The sequence below is a fragment of the Podarcis erhardii genome (genome assembly GCF_964252035.2).
Source record: "Podarcis erhardii genome assembly, chromosome: 4".
NCBI classification, from domain to species: Eukaryota; Metazoa; Chordata; class Lepidosauria; order Squamata; family Lacertidae; genus Podarcis; species Podarcis erhardii.
Window position 1 is genome coordinate 25218364 of NC_138508.1, and position 26345 is coordinate 25244708.

At 42.2% G+C, this 26345-nt stretch overlaps 1 protein-coding gene and 2 long non-coding RNA genes across 6 annotated transcripts in view; 2 read left to right on the top strand and 1 right to left on the bottom strand.

Moving 5' to 3' along the window:
• The first annotated feature begins 7489 nt into the window (after positions 1–7489).
• LOC309341327 lies at positions 7490–15105 on the top strand. Of its 2 annotated transcripts, none has more exons than XR_014156215.1 (4): positions 7490–8028; positions 10406–10772; positions 11700–11799; positions 14979–15105. It is a non-coding gene; the product is annotated as an uncharacterized lncRNA (long non-coding RNA). The 2 variants fall into 2 exon arrangements; XR_014156216.1 differs by having other exon boundaries at positions 10680–10772.
• LATS2 (large tumor suppressor kinase 2) overlaps positions 12320–26345 on the bottom strand; it is a 47576-nt gene continuing 33550 nt past the window's right edge. For both annotated transcript variants that reach the window (XM_081860142.1, XM_081860143.1), the window contains exons 3-8: positions 24775–24907; positions 22516–24059; positions 20694–21276; positions 19109–19291; positions 18365–18471; positions 12320–15381 (exon numbers count right to left, since the gene is read on the bottom strand). In XM_081860142.1, the coding sequence (XP_081716268.1) occupies positions 14887–15381; positions 18365–18471; positions 19109–19291; positions 20694–21276; positions 22516–24059; positions 24775–24907 (3045 nt within the window). In that variant the 3' untranslated portion in view covers positions 12320–14886. The remainder of the gene's footprint in view (positions 15382–18364; positions 18472–19108; positions 19292–20693; positions 21277–22515; positions 24060–24774; positions 24908–26345) is intronic.
• LOC309341338 lies at positions 16985–20189 on the top strand. 2 transcript variants are annotated; one of them, XR_014156229.1, is made up of 2 exons: positions 16985–17299; positions 19193–20189. It is a non-coding gene; the product is annotated as an uncharacterized lncRNA (long non-coding RNA). The 2 variants fall into 2 exon arrangements; XR_014156230.1 differs by having other exon boundaries at positions 16985–17274.

Here is a 26345-nt window from a genome sequence, read left to right on the forward strand (position 1 = left end):
AAGCATGCAGCTTCCCAAATGTGTGCTTGTATGCACTACACTTGTTTTCAACCTGAACAATAAAACGAGTGGGCAGTCTGCTTTTTGTTGAGAGTCACATTCCCTCAGAGGAATCAGTCAGGGACTATATGCCAGTGCTGAGCAGAGCCAAAGCTGCATGGAGGGGGAATAAAGATCTGGCCCACCTAGCCAAAAAAGGTACACCCATGATGTGCTTTTTGAAACTGATGCTGCACATTTCACATAGGTCCATACCAAAAACTGAATTTGCAACATACTGTATACTTAAATCTTATGGATTCATTGCACTTTAGATCTTCACTCATAGGGAGTCATACTTTGACCTTTATTATATCAGTTGTTCCACCATAGCTACTCTTCACACGTAGGTTTAATAACTATAGTGGGATCTGAAGAGCTACTTCAGGGAATGCTATGGTTTTATTTTTCTTTCAGAAGCAAATATTAGAAACCGTTTTTGAAAGTCCTTTAATTGTGCTATGTTGCAAGTGGGGTTTCATTCCTTAGCTCCTTTGGATCTTGCCCTATACATTTTAAGACTCCTAGGCAAAATACATTTTAATAAATTGTTACAAATTTCTATCATTAAGCTTATAGTATACTATGGCAGCATACTATCAAAAATTACTTAGTTGCTTGGAATAACACAGAATTCACTTGTTTAGTAAAAAAGGGGGTAATGGGAAGAGGAGAGGAGCAAGAACAAATTTTCCAGATAGTTACTGAGAGCCGATACAGATAAATTTCTAAGTGAGAACTGTAAGCAAACTGAATTACTCCACCACCTGCAACTCCTGAAGATAAGGCTGAAGGTTAACATTTCTACAGCTAATTATAATCTCATTACACTTCCCCTTTGTCCATATAGATTAATAGTCACTAAAATAGAACCATACAGAAATCAATCATAGTGAATATGATACAGTGAGAAATGGAACTGTGACACTACATATTACCAGCTTAACATGCAGCTAGGTTGTTATTTTTCTCAATTTGTATCAAAGCTGGTTTGGGTGGAAATACATAAAAATGTGGTATTTCATAAGAAATTATAGGAATGATATAGGACAGATGTGGATATCAGGAAAGGTCCTAGAACAGATAATTAAACAGTCAGTATGTGGACAGTTAGAAAAGAATGCAGTGATTATTAAGACTCAGTATTAATTTTACAAAAACAAGTCATGATAGACGAATCTCTCTCTTTTGGATAGAGCTGCAAGCCAAGTGGATCAGCAGAATACTGCCGACCTGGTGTATCTTGATTTCAGTAAGGCTTTTGACAAAGTCCCACTTTTCGAGGAAACTGGTAAGATGTGGGCTGGATGAGGTAACTGAAAGTTGGATTTGTAGCTGGTTGACTGACCAAACCCAAAGAGGGCTTGTTAATGATTCCCCGTCGTCCTGGAAAAAAGTGACAAATGAGTTGTCCTGGGCCCATTGTTCAACATCCTTACAAATGACTTGGATTTAGGTATTTAAGGGATGCTCATCAAATTTGCAGATGACACCAAACTGGGAGGGGTAGCCAACGCGACAGAAGACAGAATTGAGATTCAAAATGATCTATCAAATTGGAGAACTGGGCCCAAAGTGAAACTAGCAGAATGAAATTCATTAAGGATAAATGTAAGGTTCTACACTTAGGCAAGAAGAACCAGCTGCGCCAATATAATACGGGGGACACCTGCCTTGCCAGTAGCACATGTGAAAAGAATCTAGGGATCTACTGACTACAAACTTAACATGAGTCAACAGTGTGATGCAGCAGCAAATAAGTTAATACTGTTTCAGCCTGCAACAACAAGTATACTGTCCCGATCAGTGGAAGTAATAGTACCACTCTATTCTGCCTTGGTTAGACCACACCTGGGGATTGGATAGGAAGTACTGGAGCTTCCCTGATGGAACAAAACTTAGCTTGAACTACCAAGTTTTCTCCAGTTCCATTGTAGGGACACAAGACTCATAGCTAAAGAAAAGCCAATCTAAACATGTGTAGAGTTCCAGTTGAACTGAGCTTCTGAGCATCATCTTTCCCAGCCCTACCTGGAGATGGCAGAGCTTTTAACCTGGGGTTTTTTGCATGTAAAACATGCTCGTATTGGAGCAGAGGCTATTATTAAATAAACTACTTGCTCTACAAACCATTGGCCCACGGCTAGAATGAAATCTTTTAATTGTGTGATGATTAATTGTACGGATATGCCAAATAATGTAGAATGTCACCCACATATACTGCATCCTTTATTCTCAAATGAGAAGTGTCCTTCATGCTTTGCTGTTGGCTGAATGCCAGCTGCAGCAGAGAGGCTCCCTGAAAAACAGTGTTATAATATATATAAAGGGCACCCTTGTCTTTGCTAGCAGACAAACCCTTAGTTAATTAATGGCTCTGCTTGTATGGATGCATGGTTTCTGAGCTTCCTTTGGTTCTAACAAAGTCTTTGTTTACGAAATGTGCTTATTAAAACGAGTTAATATGTTATTTTACTGGCTGCAGCAACATAACATTAATTTTATCTTTGTAGAACTATCTCTGTATACCTGCCCCCCGACAAAAAAACCCCCCAGGATCAGGGCCATGCTACAAGGCAATAGGTTTTTAACCCAGGTGTGGGATACTTGACCCTACAAATGCTACTCAACTCCAACTTCATCAGCCTCATCAGGCTTGGCCATAGGTCAGGAATTATTCGAATTGTGGTCCAATAACACCCAGCCATGGTGCCCCAACTCCTGCATAACCATTTATCTCCACACCATAACTGTTGTTTATTCATTCAGTCATTCCAGGATGGATGTTTACAATCATGCTATTTCAAATGCTCCTTGGAATGAAGGAGACAGTGGAGACTGTGTTGTCTTGATGATATATGGTTTATTTGCACATCTATACAACGTGAACCTAAGATGGAGTGACTTCCGGGCCTCTCGTGGAGGAGGCACACGAAGAAGGATCTCGATGAGCTCAAGGTTCAGGTAGGTTCATATGGAAAGAAGTGGACCTTTGAGGTACTGAGGTCCTGAGCCGTTTAAGCATTTAAAAGTCAAAACCAGCACTTTGAATTTGGCCCGGAAACTACCTGGAAGCCAGTGCAGTTGGGTCAGGATCGGTAATATGTTCAAACCGTCTTGTCGTGGTTATTATAGTTCTGGGAGGGGAGTAGGGTCTCCTGACAACTCTCAGCACCAACAAACTACAACTCCCACAATTCCTTGGAGGAAGCCCATGCTGTTTAAAGTGGCATGATACTGCTTTAAAAGATGAATTGGATGCATTTGTATATTTCACATACTGTCTCCACTTTGTTCCTCAGGAACACAGTGTGTGTTTATGTTCTTTTGAGACAGTTCCTTTTAAGGATCTTTTTAATTGTATTGGACAAAGTGTTCATGTTGAATGTACATCATTAATCTAATCTTTCTGACAGATCAGGTCCTAACACTTTAGAGAAAACCAGCCTGCCACGCCATATATTAAAAGCGCTCCTGTGTCACTTAACAGCATAGCTTTCACCAAAGAATTATGGGAACTATGGTTTGGTAAGGGTGCTGAAAGACCGCCCCACTCACAGAGCTACAGTTCCCAGCACAGTTAATAAACTACAGTCCGCATAATTCTTTAGGAGAATCAGGACTGTTAAAGTGCTTTAAATTTATTATATGGATATGATTGAGTCACTAATATCCTTTTAGTTGCACATAGGCAGGATTCTTTTCTTCCATCTTAAGCACTAGATAAAATATTACAGCTCAGTGGTACTTTAATAGCAGGAAGATAATTAAAGAGGATCCTTTTAGATTCCAATCCTGTAACGCGTACCTGGGAGTAAGTCCCACTGGACTCAATGGGAATGACGTTGTTATAAATTCCACTCAAAATTCCAGGGCAGAACTCCAATGTATAGCTAGCAGTGTAAAAACTTGAAACATGTTGCAAGACTCCCCCCAAAATAGACCAGAGGCAACTCTATTTCATATACCAGAATTTACTATTGCTACTGAAGGTAAATGAGCATAATGGTCACAAATCCAGTACATTCAGGATTGGCACTGTCCATAAGAAATCAATTTGCAGCAGAATTAACCTAAACTTACAATAACTTAACAATAAGACTAAAACCTTAACACTAAGTGTACTATGTACAGAACACTACACTGGTATTATAGTCAGCATGACCTTGAGTGAAAGAGATAACAGAAGCAGTCCAAACCAGCTGTTCAGCTTCTCCGAAGGAATAACCCAAACATCAGGAACCTTCTGCCTGTTTTTTAGGCAAAATAGAAAATTCCTTGTCAGTTAGTGTAGCGTTTGCCCATTCTTTGGGGATACGTTTGTATTGGGGGAGACAAGGGGTTACTAGGTTGACCAGTAAGAAAGCCCGAAGGCAGAGCCTACCTGATTTTGAGGCACAGCCCAGAGGTTTTGACAGTTTGGTTGGTTCTTTTGGGGGCGGGGGAGATAGAGGAGTCAGGGTGAGTTAGAGACAGGAACAAGACTGAGAGGGAATAGAGTGACAGCGTTTCGAATATATTTAAAAACCTGTTTGTGTTTGAAATAAACTTTAATCTTCATTGTTAACTCTACCTGACTGATACTCAATACTTCAACAGGGAACCGTGGGTTTTTTCCACAAAATTGGTGGCAGCGGAGGAATAAAGTAGTGGTGTACAGGTCAGTAGTCCGTGAAACAACTGGGGGCTCTGTACGAACGCCACAGTTAGAAACCTCCGTCTTGCACTAGCTTGTATCACACAGAGAAGCTTCCAGAACCCTCTTGAATCAATTAGAATAGGAAACGGCTCTCTACACGTCAGATCAATACTTTCTTCACCAAAAAAAATGCAAACTGACAGACACTTCTAAAATCAGAAATAACTTTTCTTCACAGTCATATAGCATTTGAATTCTTCATTCACATAAAATAATAAATTATATCCCTTATACATATATGCAATAATCAACAACAAAGAGGGATGGGCAAAAGGTACACATTAATATGATGTTTCTCCACTAAACTGACATTCCGCACAGGACAGAATTGGAAACAACCAAAGAACAATAATACCTAGTACTGTATGTGTGTCAAGACTCAGTTGCTGAGGTCTTCTCATGGGACAATGTTAGCACTTGCCCCTGAGCTTCAGGTGACCTTTACCAGGGTCTGAGCCCTTAATGTTGCTGGCCCTGCCCTGCGGAACTCCTTGCAAACAGTAGTTCAGCAGGAGTCATCCCTGCTTCTTTTCAGATGCCTTCTAAAAAACTAATTCAGACAAACCTTTCATATCTGGAACACCTATTGGTGTGTTTGATTTTTTAAAATTGTTTTCATTGTAATAGTGTGTTTTCAGTCTGTATACCACCTCATTATATTCTAGATAAAAGTGCAGTTTATAAATAAATAAGTAAGTAAGTAAGTAAGTAAGTAAGTAAGTAAAGGGGTGCACAATCCGCATAGTATTATTTAGCTTTATAACAGGCTTATGATATAGAACCATCATAATACTGTGACCTGAATGGTGCCTACTATGGGAGCTTATCACTAAAATCTCTCTGCTGACTAAGCTACAGCATACTCTTTTCATTATGTAAACCACTCCGGAACAAATTTTAATGAAGGGTGAAATATAAATATTTCAAACAAACAAAGAAATCTATGTAATAGTTTACAGGCTGATTGCAGAGCAACATACCAAGCCATTTCCCAAAATTGGCATGGTTGCAATGAAAATCCGTATTATTCATTTGCTGCATGCCCATATGATTTATTCCGTGTGTTTTCAACCCAAAATTGAATTTAGGTTCATATTCCTCATAGATGAACAATTAATCTGGCCATGCATACTAGAGCAACCAGAAGATTATCCATGTTGATGCACAGATAAGCTTCTGATTGCTGTAAAGCATGCATAGCAAGATTAATTTTTAGCCTATAAGGAGTAGCACAAGGTGAACAAACAGAAAGGTTAGAGCTAACATCTGTTGTCTTACAAATGGAGTGGGCAGCCTGTGGCCCTACAAGTTCATGTGGACCTTGGTGGTGGAATTTTATATGGCCCTCATTCAGATCTTTGGCAAGAGCAATCTGTCCCTCTCCATATAGCTTGCAGGGGGTAGAAAAAAGAAAACATATGAGATAGAAGGGAGTGCCTAAAGTGTGTGACTCTACACACTTTTTGGCTCTGACCCTGCCTACCACAGACTTCAGCCCTGCCTACCATCTGCACATGGCTCCCAATGTATCCCCCCCGGCAAGGAAATGCACATACGCTGTAAGTGTCACAGGAAAAAAATAGGCATCTCGTTTTCTCGTGGGAGAGCATGGCAGCCATTTTGTGTGCCATGAGATCTCACGTGATTTCACATCAAGATCTCGTCCAGAAAAAAAAAACACTTCTGCCCAAAAAAAGCACATTTTTTATGGGTGGCACCCCAAAGAGGGCATTTTTGGTTGCTGTGTGAACAAGGCTGTGAAAAAGGGCATCTTTTGGGCTCCGTGGTCTCATGCAAGTCATGTGACTCGTGAGGGAGCACAGGCAGCAAGACACTCTTCCTGGTTTGAGGGTTCAAGATGTTGGAGGGTATGAATGCAGTCCTAGAGAAACAGAAAGTTACTAGCCCCAGTGTTAGAACATAGAAAGATAACGGTCTGGTGTAACTAGTTACATATTATTATTATTTTGCAGTCGAACAGTCTCACTTCATCCTATCAGTACACAAAACAGTGGTACCTCGGGTTAAGTACTTAATTCGTTCTGGAGGTCCGATCTTAACCTGAAACTGTTCTTAACCTGAAGCACCATTTTAGCTAATGGGCCTCCTGCTACCGCCACGCCGTCGGAGCACAATTTCTGTTCTCATCCTGAAGCAAAGTTCTTAACCCGAGGTACTATTTCTGGGTTAGCGGAGTCTGTAACCTGAAGCGTATGTAACCTGAAGCATATGTAACCCAAGGTACCACTGTAAACCATTCTGTTCATTCTGATAGCTAATAAAACCAGCCTTCAGGGAAGACATGTAACATTAATTTAATGGGCTTTTGTTTTATTTTTAAAGCAGGAAACAATATAAGTTTTACAAATCCAATTTTTCATTAAAAAAAATATTTAGTAGTCCGTGGCAAAAAATAAATGTGATAATGATATAAGGTCCTGTGAAGTTGTTAGGAGATCCCTGTTCCCCTCACAGAGTTACAGTTATTGGGAAGAAGAATTGATTGTTAAAACACTCCGTAGACCAAACTTGACAAGCTGTAGTTCCCAGGATTATTCGGGGGAAGCCATGTTTGCTGAAGTGGTATCCTAGGGCTTCATGCTACTTACATGTAGCACATGCCCTTCCCGTACCACTAGATGGCTCTTTCCAACCATAACTTTAAATTGTATAGCGAAATACATTTATATTCATCATTATACACATATCATTCATGGTGCTCAACCCATAGTACCGCACCTCACACAATCCAAATACTGACAATTACCCACCTAGAACACCTTATTCATTCTGCAGGATTTGTACAACAGCCAATAGCACCATGGAGTTTTAACCTTCAGAGCCTGGGGGTTGGAGGAAGCTAGTAATGACTTATGTAAGGCCTACAAAGCTTATGAGCCATAAAGCAGAATGCAGTTCTTCGGCCATATATAAGCTGGGTCCACTCAGTGTTCTGTGTTTGTGGTCTGTCTGGGATTGTAAGAACTGGGAAATTGCAGTCAAACATAATTAAGCATAAGTGCACGAAGGGGTTAAGACCAGAGAGGTTTGTTTCTAGACTCAGGTGATCATGCCCCCTTACCTCTGTGAGGGAGGATGTGATGTTTTTTCTCTTGCTTTGTCTCACTCTCTTCTCAGCATGTAACCCACCAGAACAGACGGGTCTGAACATTCTCAAAGTTCAGACTGCATGTTTGAAACTATATTGTGAATTTTGCACCCAAGAGTAATCTACCTGGCTTCTCCTTGTTGCTGCGTGGGGCAACACATGAATCACACCTTTGAATTTAGTGCGTAAATATTTTAAACTTACTTAACGGTGTGTGGTCTGTTCATTGCTAGAGAGGGAGAGGGTGGGGCAAGTGCTTTAAGACAGAGTAAACAGGCTATGCAAAAAGGCTGAACAACCTATATTCCAGGCTATGCTGCAGGTTAACTCTGAAAGTGTTTTCTACTCCGCTGGGGGCTCTCTCCAGCTGGAGAGTGTGCTAAGCCCCATGTTTTAAATCTAGGTGCTCAGCTGATTCTGTGGGTCAGATCTGTTTTCCAATTCCACAAAAACGGGGGGATTGTCAAGTATTCCCGAGGCTTGACCTTTGTTTGAATCAAATGGCAGTCGTACTTCCTTTTGTGATGGCCCCTGAAGAACATGATTTGGCTTGCTACCTCTGTTTGTGGCCTTCTGTAGCCTCCCTGCTTTTATCTTGGTTTGGTCGTTGTGGTTTAGTCTTGTTCGACTCTTTGTGAGCCCATGGACCAGAGCACGCCAGGTTTGGTCATACATTCCATCTATTGGTAAAAGAAGGCATTGTGCTTCATATTAGTATTATGCCACATCCTAACTATGTACTTAAAGCACCTCCAAAAGGATCAAGGTTTCAAGGCAAGAACTCCAGCAAGTGAATGACAAAGAGAGAGTTAGCTGGGAATCCAACTCAAAGAGCCACTAGGAACCACACAGAAGAGAAATGAAAACCCTATTACTGTGATCAAAGAACAGGGAAGTAGAAGTCAAAGGGGACCCAGCCCCTTTCCTTTGACAGTCTGTGTTTCAGGGGATGAGACTTGTAGCTTTCACAATAAGCTTTATTACCTCCCCATTCCCCACAATTTGTGCACTAGGTTCAACAAGCTAGCTGGCGAACTTCATTTGGCTCAATGAGTCACAAGCCTAGATTAAGGGTTGCCCACAATGCGGGAGTCATATTTGGGCATCCTGATTGTTGCTTTAGTTTTGCGATTGCTACGGGAATTATTTAGTATGATTCTTGAGAGACTTTTGTGTGTTTTGCATGAGCCAGCAGGAGCTCTTGTGGCAGGCATTTTAGCTTGACTGTAAGTTCAGACTGCGTGATATTTAAGACTAAGTATGGTAAAAGAGAAAAATGGAACGATAATAGAGGATTAGCACAGATTACATGGAAACGACAGAATTCCCTGCTATGAAATCAATCCATTACAGTATTTGGCACCCACAAAATGCACTGAAAATGCTCTGTACCCCAGCAGGAGTATCCGATATGTCGATTCTGCAGTGTCCTCTCAGTTTTTTAATTAAAGAGTCTGATCTGTGCCAACCAGATAGAAGAATTGCCAGCAGCATCCAGTCTGTTCGGGGGATGGGGGAGGGAATGGTGGCATGAAGGGAATTGCCATGCTATTTCAAGTCTTGGAAAACAGAATTCACAAGCAGGTACTGGAGAGCGCGCATGAATGTGCTTTGACGGTTTGGCTTGATAGTGCACGTTCTTTGGTTATTGTTTCCTAGATTATAAGCTAAGTTTTGAACTGATAAAAAAACTATAGGCAACAATGCTGTGCGCCTCACTGATTTCTGAGAGAGCTACCTGCATGGTAAATCAGGGCAGGGAGTGGGATTTATGCCAAGCATCCTGATTCAGTGGTTCTGCTGCAATGCATCTACATGTAGAGATCTGCAAGTGGTGCATGGCTGGTGAATAGGTGGCCCTCCACCATAATGCAACATTTTGTCATGACTGATAGCCACTTGTAGGCTTACTTTCCACTGACTTTTGTGAAAAGCTTTCTCCAGTATTTTTAGACAATGTGCTTTTCATTCATTGTTATGATATTTTGCTGCTTTTTTATGATGTAAGCCAGGCATAGGCAAACTTGGCCCTCCAGATGTTTTTGGGACTACAACTCCCATCATCCCTGACCACTGGTCCTGTTAGTTAGGAATGATGGGAGTTGTAGTCCCAAAACATCTGGAGGACCAAGTTTGCCTATGCCTGATGGAAGCTACTTTGAGCTGCATTATATGGTCAGACCATTGGTTCACCAGGCTGTATACTGCCAACAGTGACGGGTAGTGGTTTCAGAAAGCATCTTTCCTAGTCCTTACCTGGAGATGCCAGGGATGCTGCATGCAGGTGATGTCAGGTTCAATCCCCAGTATCTCTCGGTAAGGCAGCAAGTGATCTAGAGTGCTGCTGCTGGTCAGTGTTGACAGTGCTAGGCAGACCAGTGGTCTGACTCAGTAGAAAGCAGCTTCTTTTTTGAGTTTATGTATATGTTAAAGAAGCAGCAGACATATTGTTAAAATAATACTTTTGTTTGCCTCATTTGCAAACCCTCAGACTCTGAATATATTTTAACAGGCTAATTCTGAAAATGTAACGTTTTCTTCTGCTCACTCTTAATTAGGAAAATGGTGTATAAGGCAGATGGCGGAAATCTTGCCAGTGAACAAACCCAGAATCCTTTCCACCACATGCCACCATTCACTGCTTTAACACATTTCTCTGCCAGAAAAAACATTCCGAGTTCAACCCCCCATAGAATTTAGCATTTGCTATTTATGTCATATGCATGTCTAAATCTATTATTGCCTGCAAGGAGAAATTCAGTAAAAGTATGTTTGGAATTACATGTTTGATGATCTGCCAATAACATTGCATTTTTCTGTTATTATTTTAAGCTTACAGGTCTGTTTTTGCTTTGTACGAAAACAATGGCTTGGATCGCAAGATGAATTAACTTAGGCCACAACTCTAGCACCACTTACCTCGAAGTAAGCCCCAAGTAAATTTGATAGGACTTGCTGTTGAGTAGAGATGGTTAAAATTGCACCGTAAGGCTGCAATCGAGCTGGGAGCCAGACTTGTAGAACTCAGTGGGACTTGCTTCTGAGGAGACATGTATGGGATTGTGTGGATAAGGAGCTTTGTGGAAAGAAAACTTTCTGTTCCTTCCTCTCTCCTGCAGCCACCCAGCCCCTAACTCCACCACCCACAAAAGGCTCTCCAGAGGTTTAGGGAGCCTTCCTGAACATCTGGGGATGGACCTAAGATGACTCACAGGTAGTAGTGCATTGACAGCTGTGCCTCTTCTAAGATTATACAATAACCTTATACAGTGGTACCTCAGGTTAAGTACTTAATTCGTTCCGGAGGTCCGTTCTTAACCTGAAACTGTTCTTAACTTGAAACACCACTTTAGCTAATGGGGCCTCCTGCTGCCGCCACGCCGCCGGAGCATGATTTCTGTTCTCATCCTGAAGCGAAGTTCTTAACCCGAGGTACTATTTCTGGGTTAGCCGAGTCTGTAACCTGAAGCGTATGTAACCTGAGGTACCACTGTAATTATACAATAGTAATAATTTGGGATGCTTTGCAACAGTCTTCATGTGTTGCCTATCAGCGAGTTCTGTTTTCTGCACATGTAATTTGGAAATGATTAGTAGTGCTCCAGTATCACTTTTCAGAACTCCTTCCACTTTGGCAAGTGCTATGATGCTGCAATTACTACTGTTAAATTCAATTTCATTATAGACTTCGACACCAGATTGGGTTTTTGCAAAATCCGGCAAAACACCCTTCCCCCGCTCCCACAACAACTACAATAGTCTTATTGAAAGTCCTGCTGACTTCCTTCACATTTTTGTCAGTTGCTTCACCTGAAGAGGAACCTCCATATTTGTTTCATATTTGTATTTCAGGCAATAAAAGACTCCTGCACTGCAGGGAGTTGGACTAGATGACCCCCAAGACCCCTTCCAACTCTGCAATTCTCTGATTCCATATGGTGACCACGAGGGAGTAAGTATACTGATCCCCTATCTTATTCAAAATTCATAAATCTGATCAAAACACTTTTGACTTCATATGAAATTCCTTAAAAGCCATTTGCCTGAGGAGAAACTACCAAATTCGGCTTTGAACTTGTGGGTTTTTTGGCAATTCTCACGCTAGGTTTGCAAACACCCGCTTACTTGAGTTTCTGTGCGAAGAGTAATTGCCAGGGCCTACAAGGGACAGACGTAGGGATATTTAGGGAAGCAAAATTGTTGTGAGCTAATCAGAATGTATGGCAGAGCTTTCCAAACTGTGTGTCGCAACATGTTAGTGTGACGGCTGCAGGTGTGTTACATGAACACTCCCTGAGCTCCTCCCGGGGCTGGAAAAAGTTAGTTTAACCTCTGGTTTGCTAGTAAAACTGAATTACAGTGTCGCAAAAGTAGCGGGTCCATGGCTTGGCTTTCAAAAAAAGGGCGTTTGCAGTACTTCGCTAATTAAGAACCACTATAATAAGCTAAAAGAACACACACAAGATACATCCTTTGATTTTGATTCGGTTTTTTTTTTTTTAATAATAATAAATTGTGCCAGCGGAAGCTTTCGAAAGGCAAATGATAAATAAATAACAGTTAAACTGAGTTCCTGAGGAAGAACCTACCACATGAAAGAATGTCAGATAGTTGTAAATATATATAAAAAAACATGGCATTATTATATAAAAAGTAGTAATACTGAAATCTTTCATAAACTGCCACAACACAAGCACTGCATACCTCAGAACACTCCTTTCATACAAATGTAAACAAATACACAATCATTTTGTTTAGTTTAGCCTGATGGATTTACAGGTGCTGTTGCTTTAGATATCTAGACAATGGGTAGGATTTGATAGGCTAAAATGTTAAGGAAGAATATTTGGAATAACATGGGAGTGGGGGAAAACGCAGCTTCAGATTCAAAAGCTTAACATAAAAAGCAAGAACACAGTGGAATATTGCCCTCAAATGTTATTGCAATGAATTATTTTAAAATAGGACTGTTAAACTAATCTGATTTAGGTATATATATAATATAAATGAAGATATTTATGGCTTACTTATTTTTAGTATTCCATTATCATTTTGAATAATCCTTACGTTAACATAACTAATAAAATGCATTATTTTAAACAATTTTTAGAAAATATTTTAACGTACGCTTGCATTTTGATAGAGATGCAGGGTGAGTATAGCCCATCATAGATATATAACAATATAACAGACCAGGTATAATCGGGGCCAGCATTTGGGAACGTCACTTAAGACAACTAAGGCTGCTACCCCAAATATATTCATTTCTGTGTATACATGGTTAGAATAGGCCTATTTAAATAGGAAAGAAGAGTTCACAATTCCTGGCAGCTCTGGAAGTGCCAGCCATTGTTGCCTCAATGTGATGTTGATAAAGGACTGCGCACATTCATCATGTATTGTAAGCCATTTCTGGTCCTCCAAGTGATCACAGAGAAGCAGCTAGAGAGGCCAATGTGTATCTATGGTTTCGGGGATTGCTAAATATACTGTAGATCGGTTTTCCACCGTAAGATATAGCCGCAACAAAGAAAAGATGCACCTGGAGAGGGTCTATATCTCAATGGCAAAATTTATGTTTTGCATGTATATAGTTCCACGTTAAATCCCCAGTGCCTCCCAGTGAAATGGTCTCAGGTTAACTGGGCTTGGAAGAATTCTGCCTGAGAGACTGTCTGCCAGAGGAGACAATACTGGCTAGGGTGTTGAGGAAACAACTTGGTATAAAGGCAGCTCCATAGATTCAACATATCCCAGAAAGAAAGGCATTGTCACTGAATTACCTTTAACATTACTGCTCTGAAGAGTCCTTATCAGTTTTAAGGATAAGGAAGTAAGGCCCACAAATCAAATTTAAGGCACAAAGAATTCTCCTCTGTATATTTTCCCCCATATAGACACTAAATGATAAGATAAATGAATACTATATGGCAAGTTTCAAACAACTGAACACTGCATACCATGTGGTAGGTGAGTGGGCCATCAAACAGTTAGATTTTGGCCACAAATTTATTTCCAAAGCAACTGTTTTGCTAGTTACCCATCTTTGGGAGAAATTTTAAGAAACAAGATAATCAACTGCTACTAACCTCTCTGTCTCTTCCCCTGTACACACCACCAACCCCTAACCTGAATTAGAGCTTTGTAATTTGTTTTTACAGAACACACAGTCATAATAAAGAGTCAAAAGCATCCACACAATACATTATCAGCACACAAGTCCCGAGGGTCGCTGAGATCCTCAGTACAAGTACACGCACAGGACCTGCCTGTGAATGGCAAGAAATAGGTCATTTCAAAACAGAAGAAACAACATAATCACAGCTCCATGCAACATTCTACTCAAATCCAGTCACTGAAACCACTCTTCAATTGCCACTTGCTCACACTTTGATTACACTAAATTAAAATTTAAAAAATCAAAAAAAGGGAAATAAAGCAGCTTCAAAAATGATGTCAGGATATTGAAAGTACATATAGATTATTATGGTGTGAATAAAAATGGCACTGGTAAATGTAGGACAGCAGACTTTTTCTTCTCTTATTAAAACATTATTGCACAGAGACCTTTAATCACACGTTCTTCAGTCTTACTTATTTTCCTAAAAATGTGACATAAGTGCGATGGACATTAAAAAAAAAAAAGAATGTAGAAAAGAAGAACAGCAGCATGATTTGTCTGAATTAATCCCTATAATTTAGTAGGATAAACAGAACCCTGCTATAAACAAAAATAAGTGCTCTCTGCTCACTTGAAAATAAAATAAAACAGCACAACACTGTGGAAGCTTGTAAATGCTCAGAGTGGTCAACGCTGACCCAGAAGGAAAACTTGGCTTAAGAACACGCCTGTCCTTGGAAATCGATGCTGAAAATCTGGATTTCAAGTGCACTCATTAACATAGCTATTTACAGTCCTAAACAGCCTAAACTCAAAACCAGCTTGCATTTAGGACCTGGTCTGCAAGTCCTTCTATCTGCAGGCTCAGATGGAAGTTATGGATAAATGGGTTAATTTTGTAGAACTCTGTACAATAATTTACACGTATACGGGTTGACAGGCTCCTGCCTGGTCCAGCCCATCTTTGCTTTCTGTATCAGAATTCTCCGACTGGCTCACTTCTATTCCAGAAGGCTTTGGGTATCTGAACGGGTATCCATTGTCGTCAAAGAACCTTCGGAAAGTGAACTCATAGAAGGCATGTTCCGTGTGTTTGCCGCTGGAGGAAGTCTGCGGGTCCCATGCCCTGGTGCTGTCCTCACTAGCGTCATCCCAAGGGCCTTCTTCCTCAACGGGATCAAAATTTGAGGTGTCCATTGGATGGCTGATCTTTGGGACGTAGGGAGCTGCCTGCCTGCGGATATCGGTGGAGAAGTCCATGGAGTCAAAGAAAGGGTGAACCTTGAGATCATCTGCTCCGTTTCTCCCGAGCCTCTCTTCGGCAGCACAGCACAGTTTTGTGATAAGGTCACTTGCTTCGGGGCTCAGCTTGATCTGGGAGGGGATGTGCAGTGTGTTCTCCCAATTTATCACCTGAAGAGTAGTTAACATAGATGGTTAGCATCCAGTAGCATTCTTCCTGAAAGGCAAGCCTTCTAGACATAAAAAAGGACAGAAGTTAGGCTATCCTGGTCCAGATAGAGGCACAACTGGGCCACCAGTTGAAGCTGATGGAAGGCATTCCATGCCACTGAGGCCACCTGAGCCTCAATTCAGAAGTATCCTCAAGTTACAAAACGTGTTCTGATGTTAAAAAAAAAAAAAATTCCCCAAAGGTTCCACCCACCCTCTCAAGAACTCTTAAATCACTGATATCTACATATGGATATCACTTGGTTAGATGCTAAGGAGTGGCAATACGAAGTAGGAAATTATTTAACAAATTCATTTAATTTAGAAGGAAATGTGATCAATGTTATCTACAGAGAAGCCTAAAATGAACTTTATATTAGAAATACAAATTCTGACTTCCTTCTAATAATGATTTTTAGTACTGGCTCTGTTAGGAATTTTGGATATCTATGGCTTTTTTACAGTATTACTGTTGTCCTACAGATTTGATTTTATGACAGATAAAGGGCCTTTCCACCCATGGCAAATTCCTTCAAACTGTGTCATCTGTCAGCTTCAGACTGTCAATATTTTGCAGGCGGCATTCTAGAGCATACTAGAAGTTTAGTTTTGTGCAATTAAAGTGGGTTAAATTGCTCTGTTGCCTGGCACAACAAATCCGCTAAAAAACACACCCCAGACTTTTCAGGTTGGAAAATGGTGGTAAAATGTATGGACAAGATAACTGCTATGCAAGTAATTCAGGTTGAATGCTCATTGCCATGTAACCTCTTTCTATAACTTCCTCCACCTATCTGCCCACCCTGTTCCTGGTTGCCCTGCTAGCCAGGAACGTTTGCTAATTCCAGAGGAAGAGGAGAGTGGAAGCATACTTGGGTAATACACTTGTCTCCCAACTCACGGACTAGGTAAGAGACTGGCTGCAGTGCAGCAAGCGACTGGTGATGGGGAATTCACAAGTGGTTGATGCTAAAGGGAATTACCCCTTTGCGATTTTTTTTATCCATTTGGATAAAGTGAGTGATATATTATTGGGTGGCTACTGGCACTGTGCTTTTGTGTGTTTCAAGACTGCTTAATACCAGACTGAACTAGTATAGAGTAAGTCAGTAAAGCCATACCTGAGTGGCAGATAGGGAGGGAGTAATGCTGTGGACATCTATCCAACTCAATAGATGGAGTGAAGGCAAACCACTGCGTTTGGGGCACTGAAGCAACGTCTCCAGGGCGCCAGCCTGGGCAGTGTGTATGGAGGTCCTGGGGTGCCCCTCTCTCAGCCTCACTGATGTGGTCCAAAGGAAAGCAGAGCAATACTTTTGGCACCAGCTTGGCTGCAGGAGTTATCAGAAGGAGGCATACAAAGAACCATCCAACCGTCTTAGAGACGCCACTCCAGATTTGTACTGTTTGTATAATAGTGTATTACCCTAGGTGGAGGTGGGTGAATGAATTGGTTTAAGTTGTGCTTAATGCTGCTAGTTGTTTTTATTTTTATTTTTATTTTTATTTTTTTTAGGGATTAGCTGTTTTATCTGTAGGGTTGGTGTAGGGATGCCTGAGAAGAAGATGAAGAAGAAGAAGAGGAGGAGGAGGAGGAGTTTGGATTTGATATCCCTCTTTATCACTACCCTAAGGAGTCTCAAAGCGGCTAACATTCTCCTTTCCCTTCCTCCCCCACAACAAACACTCTGTGAGGTGAGCGAGGCTGAGAGACTTCAGAGAAGTGTGACTAGCCCAAGGTCACCCAGCAGCTGCATGTGGAGGAGCGGGGATGCGAACCCGGTTCCCCAGATTACGAATCCACCGCTCTTAACCACTACACCACACTGGCTCACACCACACCACACATACGAGGCCTGTATGTGGAAGATTGCTAAGGGTATATTTCAGTTATTTCATTCAGCTGCCAACTATGCTGAGTATGAAGAGTTGTATTTCTGTGATTTTTATTAGCACTATCTTTATGCGTAAGATAATATTTATATCAAGTGCAAAGTACATGTTTAAAGCAGCACAAAGTTAACATGTAATGTTTTGGTTTTGATACTTTGGAATGTTCTACTTGATGTCTTTAAAATAGGTTTAAGATTTTTGTTGACGTATAAACTGGTACAGAAAGGATTTAAATAAATCAAATACACAATAAAGACTGGGCACATTCTAACCTCCTGGAAAGCTTTGTGCAAGCAAATCAGGATGAATGCTTAATAAACATGCTAATTGTCTAGAGCAGCCCATGGCCTCATTTTGTACAAAAGATAATTAGTATTAGATGGGCCATTGGCCCGATCCAGCAGGCTCATCTCATGTTGTGGACAGCTCAGTCAGGAAAGCATGAGACTCTTAATCTCAGGATCATGGGTTTGAGCTCCATGTGGAGCAAAATATTTCTGCATTGCAGGAGGCAGGAGTAGATGACTCTCGTGGTCCCTTTCAACTCTGAGATTCTACGATTCTATATAAAGGCCTTTGCTTAGGTCAGGCATCCCCAAACTCGGCCCTCCAGATGTTTTGGGGCTACAATTCCCATCATCCCTGACCCCTGGTCCTGTTAGCTAGGGATGATGGGAGTTGTAGTCCCAAAACATCTGGAGGGCCAAGTTTGGGGAGGCCTGGCTTAGGTGTTCATTCTGTGTTGTTTTTAAACCTATCCTTGGTTATATTGTTTTAGTTTTAGATTATTTTGAGGATATGTCTGTAAACTGCCATATATATATATATGTGTGTGTGTGTGTGTTTGTGTGTGTGTAGAAAATAAATAAATAAATAAATAAATAAATAAATAAATAAATAAATACACCCATGCTTTGCCCAAATTGGATTGTTGCCTAACAAAAAAATCCAGGATTGAGATATTATTTGAAGAAAATTGAGAAAAGGGGGTGGGGACCCCCACAGAGCTACACCATTAATTTTTAACAATATTAATTGGGAGTGAATTTACCTTCAGCTGGGTTTCTGTGGGAGAGGCAGCCAGAAACGGAGGCTGCCCAACCAACATCTCAAAGAGAATCACACCAACACTCCACCAGTCACATAGCTGAGTGTATCCTGAAAGGCAATCAGGAAAACAATGTGTTATCTGCTGTGTTTTCAAAGACGCAAGTCAGATTTTATTTTCAATTTTATCAATAACCTTGCCACTTATAGGTTCGTAACTTCATCTCAGAAGAATGAACTGTGGCCAAAAACCTAAACTACTGAAAAATTTGCTTTATGTGCCTTGATCCTGCCTCTGAAAGCAAAGTGGATATTCAAAAGTGCTCAGAGTATTTTATTCACTGCACTGCACTGCACTATGAAGTTTATAGCAAGCCTCAGAGAATATGGAATTCTGTACTGAGATGCCTGAACTTTTTGTATAAAACGTAGATACAGTCTAACCTTGGTCGTCGAATGTAATCTGTTCTGGAAGTCCGTTCGGCTTCCGAAATGTTCGACAACCAAGGCATGGTTCTGATTGGTTGCAGCAGTTCCTGCACTCAAGCAGAAGCCGAGTCGGACATTCAGCTTCCGAAAAACCTTAGAAAACCGGAGCATTTACTTCCGGGTTTGCGTCGCTTGGGAGCCGAAATGTTCCAAAACGGAGGCGTTTGGGATCCGAGGTTTGACTGTACTGCAGTATAGAATACTGAGTGCTTGTGATGAAGGGTGAGCTAGAAACATTTTAAACAAATTAACCACCTACCTTTACGAAGGAGAACTTCAGGTGCAATATAATTGGGTGTTCCAACTAATGAATGGGCTAAACATCTCTGATGTTGCTTTTTAGCTCTCTGCTCCAAGGTCTTCAACCTGTCTCCACATCTACAGTTAGACACATCATCCCAAAGGTCGCTTGGCTCCATGCTGTCCTGCCTGATGTGGTTCCCTTTCAAAAGATGGGAAAAGAAAACAGGAAATTACATGGAAAGATCAACAAAAGCTCTCCCAAGAAACAAAACAAGCACAATTCACTATGTTTTCCTCTGAACTGCAAGTTTTGCAATTTAATTTGGGTTGCAATTTTTGTTTGCATTTCACCCCTTCCCCTAACATGTAACATCTTAGAAATGAATAGAGTGTTTAAAAAAGGTTCAAGAGACAAAAGGTAGCTGCTTACTCAAAGGTAAAAATGTTTGTGGCTCTGGGGACTCAGAAGCAGCTGCAAAGGGTGACTACATTCACCTCCGAGTTGTCAGTATTTTTCTTCAATTAAACCAGACTATAGTGCTCTGTTGCCCTGACGTAACAAATCCACTTAAAACAATAACAAACTAGACACTTTGCAATTTAAAAAGTAACAGGGAAATGTAGTGAAAAGTGTGGGATGAACATCTGAAAAACGGGAAAACCACCATGCAAGTAAATCAGGATGAATGCTCATTGCCGTTTAACATCCTCACAAACAAACTGGAAATGAATGATCAATAGAGACTGGACAATGTTGTATTCCATGTAGCACTAAGTCACTAGTTCTGTCAGTGCAGGATTTTCTCCTTGTGCAATGACACCTTTCCTCTCCTCTCCTCCCTCCATGTGCCCCCAATTCTGTTCTGCTGGCTCAACATTTCAGAGCAGGTTTTGCAGGGTAGGACAAGTGCGAGGGAAGGAGGAAGTGGGCGGAAAAATCCCATTGTGCTAGCAGTAATATTTGCACTGATGGGAATATTTAGCTGAATGCCACGTGCATTCTAAGATGAAGGCCCTGGTTGTCTGGAGGAGCCCTATATGTTATGTGGCTCATATGTCTATTGTGCATTTATTAAAAACACCTGTGTTTGTAAATAGGCTGGCGTCGGCTACTGCTACCATCTCTCTGATTTTACATGGTCACAGCTTGGCCCTCTCATCTCCATCCAAAAATCTGCCACCAAAGTCATTCACTTTTTTTCTCTTTCTGCTCCTGGTCCAGTACAAATTCCTTGTCTTCCCCTTTAAAGCTCTCCTAAGCCTTGCCTGCCCTTATCTCTGCTCTTATATCCCCCATGCATCCCCTGCCCATGACCTTCCCTCCTCCAGCCTCTGCTCCATCTCCCTTATTGCTCCTTATTTTTGGAGCTGCCTCTTAGAACAAATGGGTGACATCACCTCTCTCACATTCTTCAAACACCTCCTCAATCCCCACCTTTCTCATGGGGCTTTTTTTAATGTGTTTATTGTATTTTTGAGTTTGTGCTATAAGCCACTCTGGGGATTTTTTCTGAAGGGGAGGATATATACATATGCTGAAGTCATTGTAACAACAACTATGGCACATTTCAAAGCTATCTCCTTGCCCCCAAGCCCAGTACCTTTCTGGTAATATTTCGAGTTGTGTGTCCACCTGAATCCAGTGCAGAGGCCAAAGTCGGTCAGTTTGATGTGTCCATCGAGATCAATCAGAATGTTATCAGGCTTGATGTCTCTATGGATAAACCCCATTTTGTGCACGCTCTCTATGGCCAGCGTGAGTTCAGCAATGTAAAACCGAGCTAGCTTTTCTGGAAAGACTTCCATCCGGATGAGCAGGCTCATCATGTCTCCGCCGGGGATGTAGTCCATCACAAAATACAGGTTCTCCTTGTCCTGGAAGGAGTAGTAGAGCTTAACCACCCATTCATTGTCTGCCTCTGCAAGGATATCCCTTTCGGCCTTGACATGGGCAACTTGGTTACGGTTCAGCACGTCTTTCTTCCTCAGGGTTTTCATGGCGTACAGGGCGTGGGTGTCCACTTTGCAGGCAAGGCAGACTTCCCCAAAAGCACCGATACCCAGAGTCTTGATTTTTACAAACATGGATTTGTCCATTTTGGCTCTCTTGAGCCTGTTGTAGTTGGACTCCTTTTGGTAGAGAATTTTCCTCATCTGCTCTTGTTCTGTTTCACAAAGGCCAGCCTGGGTTAAGATTATGAGGTAGGGAGAGAAAAATCAAGGGAGTCAGGATCATCACACACAAACACAAAATTGCCGGAAAAGCTGTACAATCACATCAGTTACGAAAAATGTGGAACTAAAGCTCAGTCTGTTTTTGTTCCATCTCACCCTCTAAATATCTAAAAGCAGTACATGCAGGTTGCATTCATTCTATTACTTTGTTATTTTCAGTTCATGCTTCTAAGGTTAAAATCTGGCTCAAAAATAATCACCGCAACTATCTAATTCTTCACTGCATTTCACTAGCCCACATGGCAAGGAAGGTAACCTTGGAAAATCTGAGGGAAATCCCTGATAAAATTTTGTAAGTCAAAGGGATTCCACTGGTCATTAAACCATAAGAGGACCCATAAGCAATGGCGTAGCTAGCCACTCAGGTGCCTGGTGTGGGGGCGTGTCCTGCAACTGGGGGCGGGGTGAGCCTCTTCGACACCTGAAGCCTCTTCACCGCGTTCCCCTCAGCTGTAGGGCAGCTGAGAGAGAGGCAGTAGGCAGATGCAAGTCCCACGCTGCCATTTCAGGCAGCGCAGAACCTGCAGGCACCTAAGCCACCATGTCACTCCTAAAAAGTTTCGTGAGCCCAATTTTTTAAAAAAACTTATTTTGTCATCCCCCTTCAGTGATGACACACAGGGCGGACCACACCCCTCATACCCCCCTTCCTCCACCACTGCCCATAAGAGGAATCAAGCCAAAGGCATAAGAATTCTAGCATCCTAGTTTCAACACTGGCCAACCAGATGCCTATGGGAAGCCTCCGAGCAGAATATTACAAACAGCCCTCTCCCACTGCTGTACTCCAACCACAGGAATTTAGAGGTCTGCTGCCTTTGATAACACAGCTTCCATAGAGCCAACATGAAGAGGAGTCTACCAATTCTATGAGTCATTGACAGCCTTATCTTCCATGTGTTGTTTGTCTATTCCCCTTGATATCAGGGGCAGTGTGGCTTGGCTTTCTGCTCCTTCCTCTGTATTGGGGGGAAAAACTGGGTGTGGAAGAAGCACAAATGACACCCAGCACTAAATCAATGGTCCTGAGTGTCAGAAAATATCTCTGTAGGGGGTTGGATGAAATTGTGATGTATCAGGAAGTGTGAGAGACTTGCATATCTATGCTGTATTGAATGCAGAGGTCTGCTACGTTATCCCAGTCTTATTACCTTTCAGAAAAAACAAAAGCACAAACACACAAATTACCTTGGCCATTTCTTGCTCCAGCTGCAGCCGGCGATTAATTTTCTGCTGGTAGGTCTTTATGACATTCTCCACATGCTGCTCCATGTAGAATTTAAAGGCAAACGGCGAGTAGCTTTTAATACGTGACTCTCTTTTCTCTTCGTCTCTGCCGTTCTTCCGCACCGGCACTGGGGACGTCTGGATCTGTTTCTTATCCTTGCCTGGCTTTTCCGCTTTGGCTGACTTGATTTTGTCATTCCTTTCCCCGTTTTCCTCAGCTTTGTTTCCTGATGAGCTGGGGACTCCCCGAAGGGTCTGCTCGATCCCTGTACGTAAGCAGTTCATATCAAACTGCTCGGAACTACTGGGCAGCAGCAAATGCTTCGGATAAGGAGGCGGAGGGCACCTCAGCTCCTGATTGCTATAGTCCACATCTAGCTGGTAGGCATTAGCTCCTCCAACAGGAAGGGGGTGCTGTTCGGCCATTCCTAAGCCATCCACAGCCGAAGACTGCGCAGCCAGCCAGCCAGGATGAGCGGGGCCTACTGCAGTCTGAGGCTCAGGCCTCATCACCCTTGTGCTCTTCACTGGCTGTAGAATATGAGCAGATGTGACGGCCGTGATGGTGTTTGGAGAAGTAATGGACGCCTCAGCTTTGCCTGGAGAAGTCTGCCTCATGGATATCGGCATCTGTTGCTGGTGGCTGTTGAAAGAATTGGTTCTGCTTGGGACGCAGCCCTCAGGCCTGAAGGGCACGTGTTGCCGGACCGATGCTTCCAGGGATGGGTTCTGCAACGAGTCACGGCGGGACGACGAGGACGACGACGACGAAGAGGTCGTCTGCCACTGCTGAACTTGAGGGCTGTTCATATCATACAGGTCCATGTTCAGACTGTTTCTGGATGGCGTCAACAGGCCCTGCGGTGGGCTGTCTGAAAATTCGTTCGTGTACGCTGGGCCTCCTCTGGAGATCACGTGCATCGGATGAGAGGAGGGGATGGGTTGCTTGTGATGGGAGTGTGGCATATACAGACCGCCTGGCGCTTGCTGGAACCCGTGGCCGGAGTTATTCTGAACAACCGTTCCTTTGTTTGGAAGGCTTGGATACCCTCCTTCCTGCTGCAACTTGTTCTGGAAAGAATGGCTCCTCTGAATCCCATAGCCGAGAGCCTGAGCCTCCCCTTGAACCATCACGGGCTGCCTGCCGTAATGAGGGCTGTTTGAGCCAAGCTGCAAGGCCTGGCTGCTGTGGCCAGCCACCGGGTAGTTGATCACTGGGGCATCTATGTTTGCAGGATAGGCTTTCTGCTGGTGACTGACAGGCGTGTTGTGGGAGCCTAAGCTGGCAGGCCTTTGTACTGGAGAGTTCATGGTTGCAGACTGAGAAGCAGAGAGCAAGTAGTCCATGTATGGCCTGGGAACGTCACCCAGCATGTTAGCAGCTTCTGCCCCAAAGCCTGCACCTTCATAGCCCGGGTTGCTAACCTGGTGGTAGGGTGGGAAAGATTCGCTGGGCCCTTCAAAACTTGGCCTGCGGCTTATGTTGTTTGGCATGATACCCTTTCCTGTAGTGGGGAGAGAAAGATAATGGGTTGGGTAGTGTTAGGAAACCATTCAGGTGAATAGACTTATTACTGCGTATGCACATAACACTTAATTCATCATTTCACAAAAAGGTTTCAGATCTGTGAACAAGGGCAAAAAAACACCCCACTGTCATGGGTTAAAACAACACTTAAACTTGGCTCTGTACAACACTGCAATGCAAATGATGAAACAGTTTTGAAACTAAAAGGTTGAACTGTTCTTCCTAGTAAATTCAAGTGTGTTTCTTGGCTAAGTTTACCTTTGTATTTGCATTGAACCAGAAATAAGGAAGTGGAAGGAGGAGTAAGAGTGAAATGCTACATGATTCTTCAGGATGAGGATACGAGTGCATCCACACTTATGGTAAAATACAATTTCTTTTCTTTCTGTACTGACAACAAGGCAAAATTATCACATTCAATCTTTCCTTGCAAACTCCCATTTCAAACCCTTCAACAGCAAAATGCAATGAAATTGTTGCAAGGCTTCTATCTGGTTGCATCAAACTTTAGCACATTGGGAATGAAACTTGAAGTATATATTGCCACACAGTCCACAGGTCAATGATTATTTTATCCCTTGAGAAACCACACTTAACAGGGTCAAGACAGCTACCAAGTTACTTTCATATTCCACACATCCTCAAACCAGGTGAAAGCTTAGGAATGAAATGGAGAGAGCACCCACACTTACCCGAAGATGTCTGTTTAATTACCCGGACTATTTGTTCATTTCTGGGATCCAAGTATCCCATCTTGCTAATGTATTCCAAAGCTGCTTCAATGCTTCTACTGCCAGTTTGTTTTAGGGCTCTCACAGCCATCTCCTAGACAAAACAGATATACAGAAACACAAATAAAGGCCCAAGTCAACGATCTGATGGCATAACACCGTTGAAGCTAAACAGCCATATGAATTTCAGTCCATTTACTGATTAAATCATTGATGTAACTACAGAACTCTGGCTCTGAAGAAAAAACAAACACCCTACTTTAGGAACATAGGAAGCTGCCTTATACTGAGTCAGAATGGTGGTCCATTTAGTATTTAGTATTGTCTCCAGGGTTTCAGGCAGGAGCTTTTCATAGGTCTAAAGACACCAGGGACCAAACCTTAGACCTTCTGCTGGCTAATGTGATGCTCTACTGCTAAGCTGTGGGCTTCCCCCAGTTTCAGAAGCATTAACATGTTGCAGCAGAAACTGCAGGGTGACCTTTTCTAAGAGGGCATCACCTTTCTATAAGTACTTGCATGAAAAATAACATTTTTAAAAATCCTGCTGCATAACCAGCAATTAACCTAAAGGTTTGAAGTGTGTTAACCAAAACTGGGCTGAGTATTCGGCCCCCAAGCAATGAAGTTTTTGCTATCGGGGGGTTGGATTAGATGAACCCCTTCCAACTCTACGGTTCTAGATTAGCAATATCAGGCACCTTAGAAATAATAAAACTATGTTTTGGCACTCTAGAAGCAATCAGCACATGGCACGCACAGCATGGAGCAAGTGGACAGACAAAAGTTCTTTTCCCTCTTTCCGAACTCTAGTGTTTGTGGAAATCCAATTGAAGCTGAATGTCGGGAGATTTGGGACCGATAAAAGAAAGCACTGCTTCATGCAGCACATGATCAAACTATGGAGCTTACTTCTCCCCAGGAGGCAGTGACCAACTTGGACAAGCTTGGAAACAGGATTAGAAAAATTTGTGGAGGACAGGACTTTCAGTGGCTGCTAGCCGTGATAGCTATGCTCTGCCACCACAGTTGGAGGCCAGCAATGCTGCTGAACACCAGTTGCTGAAAACCACAAGAGGGAAGAGTGCTATTGTTCTCATGTCCTGCTCTCTGGTTTCCCAGAGGCATCTGGTTGTCCACCATGAAAACAGGCCATTGATCTGATCCACAAGGCTCTTCCTATGTTCTTGGATGTTCTACTAGTGTGAAATGTTTTCCACCACTCTGAAATTATGGTTTCCTTTATGTACACTGCCATTTTTTTTAATGAGTCGGTGGTTCATACTCTTATAAATAAATCAAAATAAACAAAACTTTGTCCAGTAGTTCCTTGGATAGAAATCACTTAGAAAGATCTTGTGGGCCTGTAAAACTGTTTAAACAAAAGTATAATTTTTTATTATATTACTGACTTGGTCCTAACGCAGCCAAAGAAACCATTCCTTCCAGTATTCCTTGTGGCAAGCCTAGTATAAATTAAGCCTAGACTTTAGTAATCCCCTCATGTTTTGAAGATGCACATTGAATGGACA